The 17,255-nt window shown below is 43.8% G+C and overlaps 1 protein-coding gene across 1 annotated transcript in view; it reads right to left on the bottom strand.

The window, feature by feature from the left end:
* PHACTR2 (phosphatase and actin regulator 2) overlaps positions 1–16,240 on the bottom strand; it is a 73,615-nt gene extending 57,375 nt beyond the window's left edge. Inside the window, exon 1 of the mRNA XM_082302798.1 lies at positions 16,025–16,240. Coding sequence (XP_082158924.1) covers positions 16,025–16,067 — 43 coding nt within the window. The 5' untranslated portion in view covers positions 16,068–16,240. The remainder of the gene's footprint in view (positions 1–16,024) is intronic.
* Between the last annotated feature and the right edge of the window lie 1,015 nt (positions 16,241–17,255).

Below are 17,255 nucleotides of genomic sequence, written 5' to 3'. Positions count from 1 at the left end.
CAGGCTGATTGTGAATCAGCAAAGATATTGATTTATTTACTCTGTACAAAACCCAATACAGACAACAAGAATAATTTAGCCTGTTTTAGCCAGATTAATGCTGACAGAGATCACTCCCACTGTACGGAATGACACGCTTCACTGAATTTTGTATTTTCTTTAAGACTGTCTTTAAACCCTTAAAAAATTTAGTTTTCATTAAAAAGAAATTTATTATTCCTTATTTATTTTGACGTAAACCAGGCTACATGACCCTGGAGTAATTACAAACCAGAATACAACACGCTGACATGAATTACTTAAAAAACCAAAGGAAACTGAAGCTGTTCCCACAATTATCAGGTTTCTTTACTTTTATGATTACAAGTGCCATGACCTTGTTGATACAGATGAATTGAACACAAGCCACGTGCTTAAGAGTGCCATAATAAGAACGTGATTAAAATAAAAGAGGTGGTGCAAAAAAACCTGAATATGACTGGCAAGCCCAGGAACCTATTGCTAGCAACTCCAAGCAGCACTGGAAATTCCAAATCCTTGCAAGTAAAGTACGTACAGCATCAGTCTTCACCAAATTCATCTTTGGCATTATTTAAGCTCTATAAAGCCTTCTTTTTTTATACTACTACCAAATGTTTTCCTAGAGAGGGAACATTATGTGACGGAGTGCTCGCCTGTTTCCATCGGTCCATGGGAAAGCAAGCCATTTCTTAGGAAAGCCCACAGGAATACTTCAGAAATTCCTGCTTGCAGTTTCTGCCTGAGCCGACTGTTTCTCATCCTGGGCTTTCTGCAACTCACCCAACAGCTGATGCACCCAACAAAGGAGAGAAAAGGCTATTTATCTGCTTAGTTAATAATGAATCAACACATGGACAAAGTGTCCCACAAAGTAATGAGCAATCACTGTTTCCGCTGGTGTTACTTCCACAGGGTCTCTCTCCGCGGGTTTGCCCAGAGGTGAGCAGTCCACTCTGGCAGGCAGGACTTGCTTGGGTCTCTGCTCCTCCCACCCAGCAGCCCCCAAAATAGCAGGGATCCAAGGAGGGAAAGGAAAGCAGAGATCCCACGGATGATGGATGATCTTTTCACCATGCCGGTGGGCACAGAGGGAACACTGGAGCCCTGCAATGGTGAGCAGGAGTCAAACCCAGCCCCTGAGCCCCTCTGCAAGGCACAATGTCTTCACAGCCACTCCCCAGAGTTACTTCAGCTGCGTGGTTTGAAACTTGTTGAGCTCCAATCTCAACTGAAGGAGCAGAGGGCCTTCCTGCAATCCCTGGTAATTTACCTCCCTCAGAAAATACCTCCTGAAAAATTCTATGCCATACTGAAGAAAACTGCCTTGGAACTCCACCTCCAGTGAAAAATGCTTTGTATAAGAACAGGTTTTGAAATAGAAAGGTTAGTAATTATTCTTTAAAAGAGCACCTTCAAGCAGCTTACAAATAAATGACGGCAACTTTGTTGAGCTTAGCAAGAGGCTGTGACATTTTGGAAATGAAAAGAAGTGATAAAGAGTTCAGTCATTTTTCTTGCCTTGAAAAAGGTTCACAGTTTCCCTTAAAACTCCCTCCCACTCTTGCTAACATTCAAGTACTTGGCACACATATTCAACGTTTTTAGACCCTGCACTCACTTTTCACCCTAGCTGGATGCTGAACTTTGGGAGAGAGTGGTAATTTTCACCCCAGGAAAGACTCAAAAAGGGACTGGTGCGTTACACCACACAACTCCTTGCCATGGGCAAGCATTGTCTTTCACATGCTGTGCTCACATAAGCTATGGCAGACCAGGAAAAAACCTGGAATTGTGGTGAAACATATATAAGCCACGATAAGCAAAACAGAAGATTTCTGTATTTAGTAGGACATTTTCTGTACATCAATACAAATGAATAATACAAGGAATATAGGTAAGGGCAGCAGCACAGCCTGACTCAGGTTTTTAAAAAAGTGCTAGAAAAGCACCACTAACCTTCACTGAACATTTTCTTCTTCTAGAAGGAATGAAATTAACTAAATCAAATGTTAACTGGCTCTTTTTAATTTTTTTTTTTTTTTTTTCAATTCCTGTATAGGATCATGAATAACATACTAAACTGAAAAGCACAGAAATGCAAGGTGTGTCTTACTCAGAGGCTTTTTGACAAACGTTATGACATTTCATGCATTTATGAATAGTGGTCACTGAAAACCAGTTCTGTAAATATTTTCACTTAAATGAAAATACTTTAGTGTCATGTTTGTGCCCATACCAACAGGGCTGTATGCAGCCTTGCATTTGAAAGGCTGCCTTTAGTTTTTGGACAGGCGTCAGCATGAGGAGGAGCAGCCTGGCCAAGCATCCAGCTGGTGACCCACTGGAGCAGCCAGCTAAAGGAAAGGGTCCATGGATTGTGTCAAGGTCCCAGGGAAAACACAATCCTATTTATGTAACACCTGCTCTGAGGAGGATGAAAAACCTTCAGATGTCACCTCAAAGATTCCAATCCAAACAGCTCCATCACTAACACTGCCTTCCTACTTCAGCCAGCCTCTCTGCTAACTTAAACTTCCGTCTTTTAAACCACGTGGAAATCAAAGATTTGAGTGGACTTTTAATTATCTTTCATCCCAACACAGACTTTTAGAGTATAATTGAATTTTGTGGGAAGTTTAGCTTTGAGAAAAGTTAAGGAGAAAAAAGTAATGAATAACAAGAAAAAAAAGAGGGATTACAATAGCACACACATTTTCTTCACACTCAGAGGAAGACAAAGGCTGCATTTCCCTAATTTGCTCATGTGCTATGAGTACCATGGTTTATCACTGATACTGCACATTTTTATGCAGACCCATGCCACAGCAAGGTGCTGGTGGTTGGGAATGCCCCCTGGGTGTGGGGTGTGGAGCTCATGGGGATGTACAGTTCCCTTCCCCAGCAGTGGCAGCACTCCAGGCTCAGCACCTGCTCCCCAGGGAGGCAACTGAGCACGGAAAAACACAAATACAAAATATGAATATGCTCTTGTTATTCACGCAGAGGGAAGTGCCTTATTACTAAATACTCTGGAATCCATGGCCCTACGTGCTGGGTCTTAGAAAGGACCTTTGATTCCATATAATATTTTAATAAACCCACCAATTTCACAACTAAAACAAGCCAGAGCTTAAAGCCAGAGCTAAATGTACAGTGCTGGAATACTTCTCTTGGTGTGCTTTGGTCCAGCTGTTGAAAAGAATGTAATCTCAATTTTATATGAAGTCACAGTACTTTTCTAGGGTGTATCTGGATGTTGTTTTTGTAAGTACAAAACTCTGCTGGTAGGAACAGGTGAGTAATTGGTAAAAATGCTGCAAGGACTATAACTAAAAAACATTATGTAGGCTTTCGTGCAAGGAAAAGTTCTCATCACTAATTTCACTGACATGCACTTTAATATGGAAGGGGCTCTTTTTTTCAGGCAAATACAGAAACACCGGAGGAAATGCAGGGCTGTATCCACAAAACTGAAGGATCCAATTTACTTCTTATGGCACTCAGAACTGGGGAGGCCCACAGCAATCCCTGCTATTGAAGGGACTCTTAACCTTACTGCATTATCCTAAACCTGCCTTATTCTACTACTGGGGAGCTCTGGGGAGCATTGTTCTATCTCTCACCTTCTCTCACATACTCTTCCTCCAACTGCAGACAATTGCTACTACCAGACCTCTGGATTCTCTATTTTAATGGACACAACAAATATTTTGAAAAATTGTCAGTTATCTTGAAAATTGTGCTGCAGACATTTACAGCAAAATATAACACAAATCCTAGTCTGATGCTAAAAACTTTGGCAAGTATAGGTGACTCCACACATGTGCATCACTCAGTGGGACTTCACCCATAATTCCTGGGTTAGGAAAAAAATGCTCCTGCAAATGTGTCAGAAAAAGAGCCATCAATATGATACCAACAATAAATTCATTGAGATAAACTAATGGTTGCCTTTCTCACCTATCCTTGCACTAAGCTGCCAGGCTAAAGAGGGCTACTGAAGTCCTCAGAAAAGACTTTTCACTTTGCTACCCATCTCCTGAAGCATCATCTCCTGCACCACCTCAGCATTATCCCAATTTCCCTGCCTTCCCTCTCACCTCAAACACAGTCCTTTTATTCTCACCATGCAAGAAGGACCGTTTTTGTCTCAAAACTTTTGCTACCACTCATTATGATAAAAAAATAAATTAAAAAAAAAAAAAAGCACCAAAAATGGTAAGTGCAAAGATTGAATTATAAAGAAATATACAAAGTAAGACAAAATAAACCTCTCTACATTTGCAAGGTTTCCCTTCATTGACATCTGGACGTGTAAGTAATCACTCAAACCAGAAAGAATAGGCTCCATGCTGGTATTTTTTAAATGAGATTGAAGTGCCTGCTATTTGCTTTTAGGAAATGGCTAATTAAATTAGCAGCACTGCATCTGTTCTTCCTTTCCTCTTCCCTCAGTATTATGTGGAATTTACTGCATAAGGAATACAAAATCTAAACTGATAGAAAGAAACCTCTGGGCTCATATATACAGAGGATGTATCAATTCTTAGGGGGTTAAGAAAAACTCATCTGTGCCACCAGACACCTCCCTGCTGACATAAGGACACCAGTCTCAGTTCTGTCCTGCTGCTAAATACAGGCCCTCAGGGGAAAGAACAGGTTGCCAAACATGCTAACCAGTAGCATTCCCATCCAGGGACTGTCAGGGTGTAATGATGTTATCTGCTAAACCACGGGCAGGCAGGGGCTGAGGAGCCTGTTCCCCCACAAAAGCTAAAGAAAGAGTTAACCACAGCAGTGGGATAAGTCACTAGCTGTCTTCAGCTGATTCCTTCACCATGGTGAACTCACCTAACAAAGGATTTTAATTGTTTATTTGGTTCATCTCACCTTCTGGTGATGTTTCCTGAACTGTTTCTCTTCTGTGGTTGAGGAAACCCTGAATGCAATGTAGGATGAGCTACAGAAAGAGAGAGAGAGATGTTTTCTCTACAAACAGATCCCTAAGGACAGCCGGTGGAAAAGTAAAACCACAAAGATGCATGACACGACTTCAATCATTTGTGCTCACTTATGTCCATGGTCTGTGACTTTCAGGTCTGACAGACTCCATCTGGAGCCAGGTGGGGGAATAACAATATTTAATTATCACTCAAGACCCACCTTCAGGACTGATTAATGCTCATGGAAGAATTCAGAGTTGGAAGACATGAACTTTTCCAGATCACGCCAGGGTGATTATCTGTGGCCTTTATTCTTACATGCTATCATATCTTGCTAATTTTGAACTGAAGCTGCTGGGAAAGGCTGGTACCTTATCAGGGCTGAGATGCAGTCACTGCAGTCATTCCCAAACTAATAAGTGGTCTATGCAATAGATACAGTGTGCAGCGATAGACATCAAATTTTGCATCCAGCTTCTCCTACTAACTAGAGAAAACTGCCAAGTCCCAAGTTTTGTTAATGGTTTAAAATGTATTGAAAATAATGCTTACCTTTTGCATACTTTCTAGTGGCCTAACCCCGTATTCTCAAGGTTTTTTTCACCATTCATGGATGTCAGCTAGAAAGGTACATTCTTTTTTCCTCTTTTTCTCCTTCAAAAATATATAATCCTAGAGATCCAATACCGACATCAAATACTTTTCTCCTTCAACACAGTTTTTATTATGCACTTTAAGCTAAGCTACAGAGTTTCCAGGTGCATTAAATGTTTCAGAAACACACTGTTCATCTTGCTGGATCTGGCTAAAATATGCTCTCCTCCTCTTCTCCCCCCTTGCTTCTGGTAGCAATGGGAAAATTAAATCAGCAGGAGGAGAAGTACTGGGGGGGAGTTAAGAGAGAGGTGTTGCTGTAAGTGTCCAAGATACTTGTTTTTTCAGTTTCAGGTTTCTGAGAATTCCCCTAGGCTTTTCCAACACAAACTTTCTTCCTCTTTTCAGAATCATGTTCTCTCTGTAACATGACACAGTTGCATGACAGTACTGTCCAACAAAAAGCTTTAAAAGCAGAGTGACAGTCAGGTAATTTCTGCAATGCTTTGTAGTTAATCTCTCTCTCTTTTTCTTTCTGGCTCATGTTTTGCTACTCTCATTACTTTCTCCTCCAACTAAAGTATATACTGTTTCTGCTTGGTCTTTGTCCAGCTCTCAAGAAGTTGGCTTTGTCCACAGTCTAAGCTGTCTACTTTGCTGTTCACTCCCTTGCACAGACACAGTCTTTGTTATGTCTCACTTATTTCTTCCATACCCTACTTCTATGTGTCAAAAGCAGCAATATTCAAGCAAGAATAAACAACAGCATTGTTTTTCCAAGAAATCAAAGCTAGTGTCCTCTCATAAGAGTCAGACCAGCCCTCCAAAACTTTCCTTCAAGAATTTAAGCACAGAAACTACTGCAATTGTTTTAAACCTTGTATGGCTTTTTAGCACTAATTATTAATACAAATATTCTCCTCTTTTTTATCAATCACTCGAACAATTCATGAGAGTAGAAGACTCATGCATGGTGGTATAATGTGTAAGGCAGGAAAACCACTACACCCTTCTCTGTATCAACATAAAAGAGGCCAGATTTGCAGTGCACTAGAACACTGCTTCACATTTTCAGAACAAGAATATTCTTAGCGTCTGTGCCAAAACCAACACTTCCTTCCCCTCAGAAACGCAATAAATCTATAAAACTCCAAGAAACAAACCAGTAATCTTCAGACACATTGAATGAATTTACAGGGAAGGAAATGCACAGCCAGTTCTGAATTATTAACAATGAAATAAATTATAACACATTATAAATGCATAATTTAAACATCTAATTTCTTGGCAATGAACTGTTTGGGTTTTTTCTCCTCATAAAGACAGCTAGTATCTAAAAATCATTTCCCACCAGCTTAGAGTGACTTTAAGTTGTAACGTGACTCAAATTACTTGATTGTATCCCACTAAATCTCTTTCATAAGCATGCCATGGAAGTGTCATTTCTTTGTTGACTCATCCAGGATCTTGGGGGAAAAAAAGGGAGGGGGGAAAAAAAACTCACAGAGATCAGCTTTCAGCCTGGGTGACTTTATATTTCTTGTTATGACATAAATGCTTCAAGTAAGTTGATCTCTGAGGGTTATAAGCAGGGAGAGCAATTGGGAGAAGAGTCACAAACTGGACCCTCTCTTACTACTCACATCACACCACATTTTTAACTCAGGAAGCTGCTGCTGAGTGAAATTCAGTTGTTTGGTGCCCAAGCACAAAATCCCTTCAACAGCAGAGGTGAGAGATGTCTGAGCCATGCTGAGGCTTTCCACGGCCTCATGGGCACACACTGGCTAGCAGCATGTATCCTGGGCATCTCACTCCCTGCAGTATCTGCAGTTGGGGCTCTTGCATGAACTGCTACTGCTCCAGACACCTGTGCAACAACACTTACACACTTATATTGTTAACCGGGATACGCCAGCAGAGGCTGCAGTCAGACATGGGCACTGGCACACGACCCTGGTCTCCCAGCTCCTGGTTTGAGAGGGAAGATCACTGGTGCACCCAACTGCAGCAGGCTGAGCTGAAGGCAGAGACTGGCTCTTATAATCACAGAATGTTTTGGGTTGGAAGGGACCTTAGAGATTATTTAGTTCAAAACCCTCTGCCATGGGCAGGGAGCCTTCCACATTCTGGCTTCCAGGCTCTCATTGCTGTAGTTTGTTTCTTCAACACACCATCCTCTTCAGTGACAGGCTGCCCTCCCATGAGGTTTCCTGGGAATTCAGACCAAATTTCACTCATGACAAGTGCTATTTTGCTTAGTTGATCTGAATACCTGAAGTTGGAATCCAGATTACTTTCCTTCTGTTGCCTGCCCTTGCTCTACCGCCATGCAGGCAGAAGGCACGAAGAGCTAGCCCTGTCTTCCTCCTCAGCAGAAAGGGTCAAGTGAAACAACAATAATTTTAGTGTGCAACGATGTTGCAAATCTCAGAAATAAAACCAGGGTGATAAATCCCCAGACAAGAGTGCACTTTCTGAGCTGAGCTTCCAGCAATAAAGAAAAGCTCTTAAGCTTTAAAAAGAGTCCCCGTGTGTCACCAAGTCTTGTCAGCAACGTTTTAAGCTGAAAATGTAAATTATGATAGCAGTGAAAACATCAAGTTTCATCATGTATCAGTTATTCTAATTGTGCAAATCATTTGCTAAAATCAATAAATATTAGAGATTGTCTGTATTTTTTGTGAATTATCTCTAGATCATAAACTACATGATCTGTTTGCACAGATCATGCAGTAGCCCAGGCTCTAAAGCCCAACCAGCATCTAAGGCCTCTGCACCATTCTTGGACTTTTACTGGGCAACAAATTAAAATATTCAGATTCAGAAAATACAAAAGGAATTAAATAACACTGAAGTGACTACGGTGCATCTACCTGATAAGATTTTACTGACAGTTTGGGCAGATGGTCAAGAGTGAAGACATCTTGAAATACTAATTAAAAAAAGCACATTCTCGGGGGTGAGGAATGCAGGCTGATCTTCGGGAACAGAACTGGTTTTGCTCACATTGTTTCAAATGTTAGGACAGCTGTATCACAGCCTAACTGCTAGGCAAAACATCATTCCAATTCAATTCCAAACCACTATGTGGACTACAAATAGGCAAGGTTTAAATACACATATTGTAGTATCTAAACCCAGAAAAAAACCAATGCAGGCATCAGAGAATAAAAAGGCAACACAGGCTTTTCATACAAAACTTCATTTTCACAAAGCTATCATTGACACAGATTTGGTATTAACACTGCAATGATCTGTCATTCTCGTTCTACTTACATGCAACCTGACAGCATAGCCTATACTTCCATACAATGATGGAGCAACCATAGATCCTCATTTCTCCCTAGCCTTTTCCCACTTACACTGATTATCACAGTTGTACAAAGCAGCTAGAAAACAAAAAGGTAAATAAGACTTCCCCTTTGGACAGAGACTTTATTTCCAAGTGTCCAAAAGCCAAGTCAGGGACAGAAGAAATTCATATTCCTACACAGCGACCTTGTATCAAGCCTTGCAAGAAACTCAAGTCTTAAATCAAATTTCCTAATAATGAGCTGCCATATGATTAACAGATGTTAATTTCATGGTCTTTGCTGACTGCTAGTTGTGATAGCTTTAAAACTTAGTTTGATGGGCATGTTGTTAAAAAAACTATCACACTAGTCCAAACCACTATGTGGACTACAAATAGGCAAGGTTTAAATACACATATTGTAGTATCTAAACCCAGAAAAAAACCCCCCAAACCCAGAGCAGAGCACACCCAGCCCTGTCACCCATGTGTTTCTGGACAAACACAGTGAGAAGAAAAAGTAGTCCATCTTCACACCCTGCATCACCTGGACATCCATGGTGATCTTCCTACCTAGTTCCTACCGAACCATTTCATAAGACACTATAGGAAACAGCACGCTCCGGACCCCACCACAATTTTACATTTGCCCAAAAATACACTTGACAGTGTAGGGGTTGTAGAGTTCACATATGGGGGGGATATAAATTACTCAGTGTCAGTCTTTGATTTTGCTTTGGGGGCATGAGAAAAACTAACAAAAACACTCCTCATTATCTGCCTTCTTTCCCTGCTGATGGTTTTTAGTCACAGTTTCGTCTGGCTCAGCAGGGGCACCAGCAGCCAGCCTCACTCTCTGGGATCTGCTGGGGGCAAAATAGACCAGAGCTACTGCTGCCTGTTACAAGAGTAATTTTATCATCACCAGCTAACTACCTCCTTTCTTTTTTCCTACGCCTAGCACTGGCCCTACTCGAAAATAAATCCTTTTGTATCAGAAAAAGAACAGGATCAGGGATCTGGCTTGTGCCAGCTAGAGAAGACAATGCATGGACAGTTCAGAAATGACTCCTCCATATGGGACTGAACGGCAGCTAGTTGGGGTATTTCTGCATATCAGAAATATTTTTCTAGCCACTGTTACAATTTTAATACAATGGGCAGAAATAAGTTCTGGGAGCAGGCTGTTTGCCGAAGTATTTTAAAAAACCCATCAGTGATCAACCCAAGGCATTAAGAGCACTTGGTATTGTGTTTTAAAACAATTCAGTGAAAAAAAAATTCATACCAGCATCGATTCAAAGTATTTTTCTGCAATGCTACATTTTTTTAAATCTCCAAAAGCATCAGTGTCCAGAATGAATAAAGAACAACTTCAAGGAGAAACATATAAAGAAAGATATAAATGTATACGTCTTTTCAGTTTTTAATAGGCTGGACTGTCATATGGTGCAAACACCGATGAGGATTTGAGAGCTGTTTGGTTTCCTCCTGGCTATCTCAGGTGCTGTCCTGCTTCATTGTGATCAGTTTTCCCATTCAAATCGAGGAATACTATAAAAAGGACTGGAAAGCATTTTGAAATCTGTACCAGAAAACACCACCTAAGGACAAGGCCATATTACTCAGGAGCAGTAAGAAAGCCAAGGAAGAGGAGCTAGGAAGGAAGGACAACTGATCCCAGGGGTGGCTGGGATCAGTTGTCAGTGGGGCTTAGCACAGGGGGCTCAGCAGGAAACAAGATCTTCCATGAGCTTTTCATCTGGGGAAGTATTGGAGTGGTCATCTGAGAAGACAACCCCCACACAAACACAGGCAGCCAGCACGGCTCGGCCCCTGCCCAGCAGCGCTCCTTCTCCTCATGGCAGATGAGGAAGCTGATGATTAACACTGCGAACAGGTGATTAGTGGCTACCAAACATCAGCACACGAAGATATCTCAGTGACACGGAAGGTCACATACCCTGGCAGCTAAACAAGGAGAAATCCTGGTCATCCGTGAAGCGGCCGCAGAGGGAGAAGAGGTGAGACCTTTTGAGCACGACACCTTTGTTTCCACGCACACGCGGTCCCTGTGGCGGGGCTGGTCCCCGGTGTCCTTATTAGACCCGTGCTCTCGGCCGTGCCCCAGGTGCAGGCTCAGGGTGCAGGCTCAGGGTGCAGCGAGGAATTGCTGCAGCTGAGGAGCCGCGGGGGCACCGCTCGGCTCGGGCAGATCACAGAGCCTGCGGCAGCACGCGCACTTCATATTCCACAAACGTGCTATACTTAAAAGTGTGCGCAATTTCTTTTTCTATGAATAGTGATTCATTCCACACACATTCAGACCCTCACCAGCAGCACAAATCAGAATCATGGCACTGGGTGCATGATGAGACCTACACTTCCAGCAGTTGCCATTGCTTTTCATATTTCAGCTCAAGAAACACAAGCATCAACTTTTAAATAGAGCTCTTGCAGTTCCCATTAGTAGCAGGCAACTTCATGGCTACCCATTCTGTCTGAAAACACGGACTTTTTATAACTTTGACTAGGTGTCCAAAATATCCACTCAATCAGCCTGAAGTCTGAGGCAGATTACATACTTAATTAACCCAAATTCTGGAGATGTCACAACTGTAGTCCCATCTGACAAGACTGGTAGAGTGAAGAAAGAGTTTCCCAAAAAGCTGACAAGCTTTGGATAGAAGTTTAGCGGCAAATGAAAACAGTACACCTTTACACTGTACTTATAACTCTCCCATAACTTACAAAAGCATAAAAAAGGGGGGAAAAATGAATAGGATTCCCAACATAGTCTTATGAGGGTTCAGCCTCAAAGTCCCCAATCAATTTAAAACTCAGGAAAAAGTATAAGGAAGATGAGGTTCTCGGCTACGAATGTCCTTTGTGGCTATGGACAAGTCATTTGGGGCTTCATATCAAATAAAAATTACCATTTCATCTCAATAGCTCTGCTTTCCACTCTTTCAAGTGCAGCAAAACCTGAAATGACCAGCTGACAGGTGTGTTGGGAGTAGTTCACTGCACCTCTAAGTGCTTTGAAATGCCTGCCTGTAAAGTGCAATGAGTTTCAAAGTTCTTCCACTTTTGAAAGGAAAAATAGCCAGAGGAGAAAAATCAATTTCCTTTTTAAACACTTTGAAAATTATTACTCTGAAGGCTTTTCTGTACATTCAGAGTCATAGTGGACTGAGTCAGGATGAGAATTTAAGTCTGTGGCTGACCATCTCCATGTCCAGCTCCTCAGGTACAGGAGGGCTTGCTCTCAACAGCACCCTCAGTAAGGCTCACAAGCAGCTACCAATGCAGAGCACTACTGGAATAATTTCTTTTACTAGACGAGTCTTGGAATTGCTCCATGGATAACCAATTAGTTTGTTTACCAACACCTAGAAGTGCTGAAGCAAATACTAGTTTTCCATTTCAGTTCAGGATTACGACAGGGTTGCCCAGTTAGTGCAATTACAATTCCTCTGCACAGACACAGGTGAAGCTGCTGTTTCCTTGTCCATGAACAGGAAATCCCATAAAGCCAAGAGAGATGAAAAGGAGCAGTCTGAGAAACATGTTCACTTCTGACCTACGAGAATCATTTCACCGAGTGCCAAGGTCAACAAACAACAGGATCCTACCAGTGACTGCTTTCATCTCATGGGGGGAGCTGGGTGGGAAATGGTCTTCCTGTGCTGTTGAAGTACATTTTCATACCCTTGAAAAAAACTGTGGGTCTGTAAAAGGATGAAATGCAAGCCAGACAGTTTGTGCTCTGTTTCTGCAAAACGCATGTGAGGAGAGGAACTCCCCCCCACCCCAGAGTAAACAGCCCTACAGATGATGTCCTTGGCACAGCAGGTCAGCACAGGGATCTGACCCCAGCCTTCAGCTCACCCCACTGGCCACCCCAACCAGTGGGACAAGAGTTTCCCGGGACCTTCCCTTGGCAACTTGTCCTTACCCTTCACATACCCTCTGCTTGCGCTCCACACTCCATGCTGAGCTGCCTGACCTATTCCTAGGAACACTAATAAGGTCTGTTTTTACTGGAAATTTTATTCTTGACAAGGCATCTCTACTCAGGAAAAAACAAAAATCTTTTTCCACCTAACTAGTTCTGCTTTGAAATGTTACCTTCCTGATATGCTGACCATGTCTCCACTGTTTGTTTCTCTGTGCTATGGCTGGTACTGAACTACCAAAGAACAAATCCAAAAGAAAAAAGAAAAAATCCAAACTGAAAAAAGTGCACAGCTCTTCTGCCCTTTGATAAGCTGTAGATCAGAAAGTAGAAGTGATAGCTTTTGCACACGATGGCTGATAACCCCCAAAAGCACTGAACTCCAGCCAGTAAATGGGGAGAGAGCACGTTAAGTCCTGCCAGGCGTGCGAAAATCAGAGAAGAGAAAGGAAAACAAACAAGGACAGTATGTGCTCCCCCTTATCCACGTATCTATACTGTCTTCCCAAGCTCCTGTTGCGACTGATGTTTGTTCACATTTTATAACCATGGCAAATAACAAACAAGCTTTAAAAACTATCTAAGTGACTGGAAAGCTGTAACCTAGGAGAAGGAGCAAAAGCTGCCTATGGACACTGACCAGGCAATCCAAGACCTGCTTTGCTGCCCATCTACCACACATAGTTGTGGGAGATGATTAAAGCCCAGATCCTCCTGTCCAAAACACTTCAACACTCACTCACATGCAGCTGATGGCAGACTCTAGCAAGATGGTATTGCTAAAGAAAGTTCCAGCGGAGTACGAAAATCTGATTCTTCCTCTCTGTATAGGCATGCTAATCCATCTGGTCTGCCCAGTCGAGAAGGACTTCTCAATTTTATCATTAGGCCTCAGTTCTGCCCTTAACCCTATAGGAAAGTGACACTAGGACCTTGATTTGTTTAAGTACTTCAACATATATTTACATTTCCAAGAGTAAAACCTTTAATTTAAACAAAATCTTAAAAAAGCCCAACCCTTCAGGACACTGGCTGACGTCCATCCTGAGTATTTCATTATGTATATATTTTATCTCTTCTAGCACTCTGTGACGTTCAGGAAAAATCTTTTACGTTAGTTTGCTACATCAAACCATGTTCACTTTACCATTCCACCCAAAGGCCCCACAGTGATTTACTAGTGGTGCCCTCCCCTGCACGGAGCCAACAGCCCCTCTGAGCCCTGCCGGCACAGCAGGGCTTGTAGGGCAGGGTCTGAGCCCTCCAGGCTGGCATGGCTGGGTGAAAAGGGAGTAAACAGGCAAGCAATTCCTCACAGCTGCTTTTGTGTGGCTCACTGAGGATCTGAATGCACTATTGATTCCATAGCACTAAAACAGATTTGTAGCCCCTGCGTGTGCAAGACAGATATCTCCTTCAACTCTAATCTCTAGCAGCTGTCAAAGACTTAAATGGCTTGTAGCTGCCTGGCACGCCAAAATCAACGAAGATTTTAGGCCTGCTTGCCTAAAGGGCAACCCGTGGAACAGGAACCAATGGAAGTCATTCTCCTGCCCTGATCACAGATGGACAGGGCCTCCCAAACTTCACAATGGATTAAATGTCCAGACCATGTCAGTAAAACAGACTAGAGAAAGATGACTGCACCCCCCAAGAATCCATGCCACCCAGAAACCCTCTTGCCCCTATAGTTTCTTGTTGAGGATATAGCCTCCCAACAATTTCAACAGCAATGAAAGTGCAGTGGGATCACTCTTCTGTGAAACCTCCCAGAGGCACTACCACTGTCTCATCCCAAACTGCAGTGCTCTGAAAATTACTTAAAGATACTTAAAATTTACTTGGCAATATTGAGGCAGCATCATTGTAACTCACATCTTCAGATACCTGTCTCTTACAGCTCCTGATTGAAAATTTTGGTTTCAATTAGGAAAGAATTCAACTGTGACTTTCTTTGAGGTAAAGCTAGACATTCAGCCCAATTATTGTCCATTATCATCCAGCCAAGTGAACACAGGCAACCACAGTTATCCTTAGTCAAGATACAAGCCTCCCCTAGGCAAAATGCTCTCAACAATAAACTTTTGCATTTGAGATTTCAGTCACTTTTTTTGTACAGGAAGTTTAACAAAAATTTTTAACTGGTCCATCTGTTTCCTTACATCTGCTTCCTGATGCCTACCTTGAAACAATCCTAACACACTGGCTGCCGGGTGAAACCTTCAACAGGATGGTGACATTTATTGGAAATGGTCCAGTTTTGCTTTCATGCAGTGTTTGACAGGTGAGAAAATCATCCAAGGTTTTGACTGGCATGGTGTGACTAGGAATAAATGGTGTTTGTCTGAAAATTATGTGTTAATACTAAAACTATTCTCTATAACGGCCATGAAGGAAAAACAAAAGGGGAAAAGAGAAAGTTTGTTGCACTGTCTCCTATTTGACAAAACATTCCCACATTAACAGTAATAGCAAATTAAGGATAAAGTTCAGCCTTCAGCATTAAAGTCCATTACGGGATTTTGTATTTTTATTTTCAATGGATGTAAAGGAAACAGGCGTTGAGGAAAAACAAGCATGCAGGAATTTTGCAGGAAACGTCAAACCTCTCTGAAGTTAATTTAGATTCTACATCCTATTATTGCGGGAAGAGACCCACTCTGTTTTTCAGTAACTAAAACACACCAGGTTATCCTAACATGCCTCCAAACAACATTCCCAAGTAGCTTGTACTATCGTCAAAAAGTTGCAAACAGCCAGGACTGCTTTACTGGGGGGAAAAAAACCGAAACAGTTCCACTCACACGCTATTTATTTATTTTCAACAGTCTGCTTACACATAAAAAGTCCTGGAGCTAAAAGCAACCAGCTGGGCGGGTCACTAGCCGCGCTCCTGGGCGAGGTGCCAGAGCTCCTTCCCTTCTCTTTCTCTACGAAGGGGAAGCCTTCGTACTTACTTATTTAATAACGGGGAAAGAAGGAGCCCCGAAGGAGGTGGGAGGCACGGCGGAGCCTCTCGCCCCCCGGGGGCAGCCGAGCCGGGCAGGGCAGCGGGCAGAGCGGCCGTCCCTCCCGTCCCGCTGCGCTCCGAAGGAACGGGGCACTGGCGGCGGCCCCGGGAGCGCGGGCACCGCTCCGCCGGCCCGGGAACCGCGGCTCCCCCGCCGCCACCACGGGCCCCGGCGGGAGCCCCCGCCCCGCCCCGGTACTCACCGCCGGCCGGCTCGGGCAGCGTGGAGACCGAGGTCTGGCCCATGGCTTGGCCGGGAGGCGCTCACGCCGCCCGCGGGGCGCGCAGCCTCCGCCGCGGCTGCTCCCGAGGGAACATCCCGGTGCTGGCCGGGCCCGCGCTCCCCGCCGGCTGGCGGGGGGCGGCCGCTCCGGCTGCGGGCCGGCGGCTGCCCGTCATCCCGCCGAGCTGCCCGGCCGCGCCGCGGCCCCTCCGCCCCCGCCCCGCCTCGGCCCCGCCCGGCCGCGGGGGGGCCGCGCGCCGCTCCCGCACCGGCCCCGCGCGGATCGCAGGGGTCTCTAATAAATTAAACAAAAAAGAAATCAAAGGCAGAAAACCCCGCCTCTAGTTACACGGAGTTTGGGGAAGGACGGTGCGCAGCTGGCGAGGCTTCCCGCGCTGCTGGAGTCCCGGTCCCTGCCTACCCCCGCCCTCCTCCAAAACGTTAGTCCAGAGACGGATTTATTCCCACCCCGTCTCGTCCCCTCTGAAGGTACAGGGGAAACTTGAGGCAGCCGCAGGGAGCGATCCCATCGCCCTGCTTGAGGTGCTTCACTGCTGGCAGCAGTTTTCAGGGCTGCGCTGCCGCCACGAGTGGAAAAGGAGCGCCCGGGCAAGGCATGGGGTCCTGACCAAGCTCGTTTGGCTGTGACTGAGGTCTGGAAAAGTGCCCGTCCCTCGCCACACTCACAGGTACATAATCGAAGACAGGACTACTTTTAATTTTGAAAGAAAGAAGATAGTCAAAGACAGCAGTATCCAGACAGCAGTAGTCTGCCCTAACAGGTGACAAGAAGGGACAGAATCAATTGGACAAACTTACAGGGAAGATGGGGGGAAATAGAGATTCTGCATATAGCACTAGAGCAAAAGGAACAAAGGATTCATTTGTCTTCCTTAAAGCATAAGCATCATCCAAGCAATGATACAAGCTTAATGTTAGAACAAGTTACCAGTGGTAAAAAAAAGAGAGAGAGAGAAAAAAAGAAAAATATTAAAACCCCCATAAACGTGAGCACCAATAGCTATTACTATGCAGTATCTAGAAATAAGCAGGGAGATGCATATTTATCACAGGAGGACACTTGAGGCTCACCTAAAGAACACCTATTAGCAAGAAATGGTGAAATTACTATTTTCAGTGGTCTGGAAATCCTAGAGGAAAATCCTAGAGGGGTTGAAGTGATATCTGGCTGGATGATCTTTGCACGTGGT

This window comes from Coloeus monedula (assembly GCF_965178545.1).
Source record: "Coloeus monedula genome assembly, chromosome: 2".
NCBI lineage: Eukaryota > Metazoa > Chordata > Aves > Passeriformes > Corvidae > Coloeus > Coloeus monedula.
The sequence above is the reverse complement of the archived record's forward strand: the minus strand, read 5'-3'. Positions and strand labels throughout refer to the sequence as shown.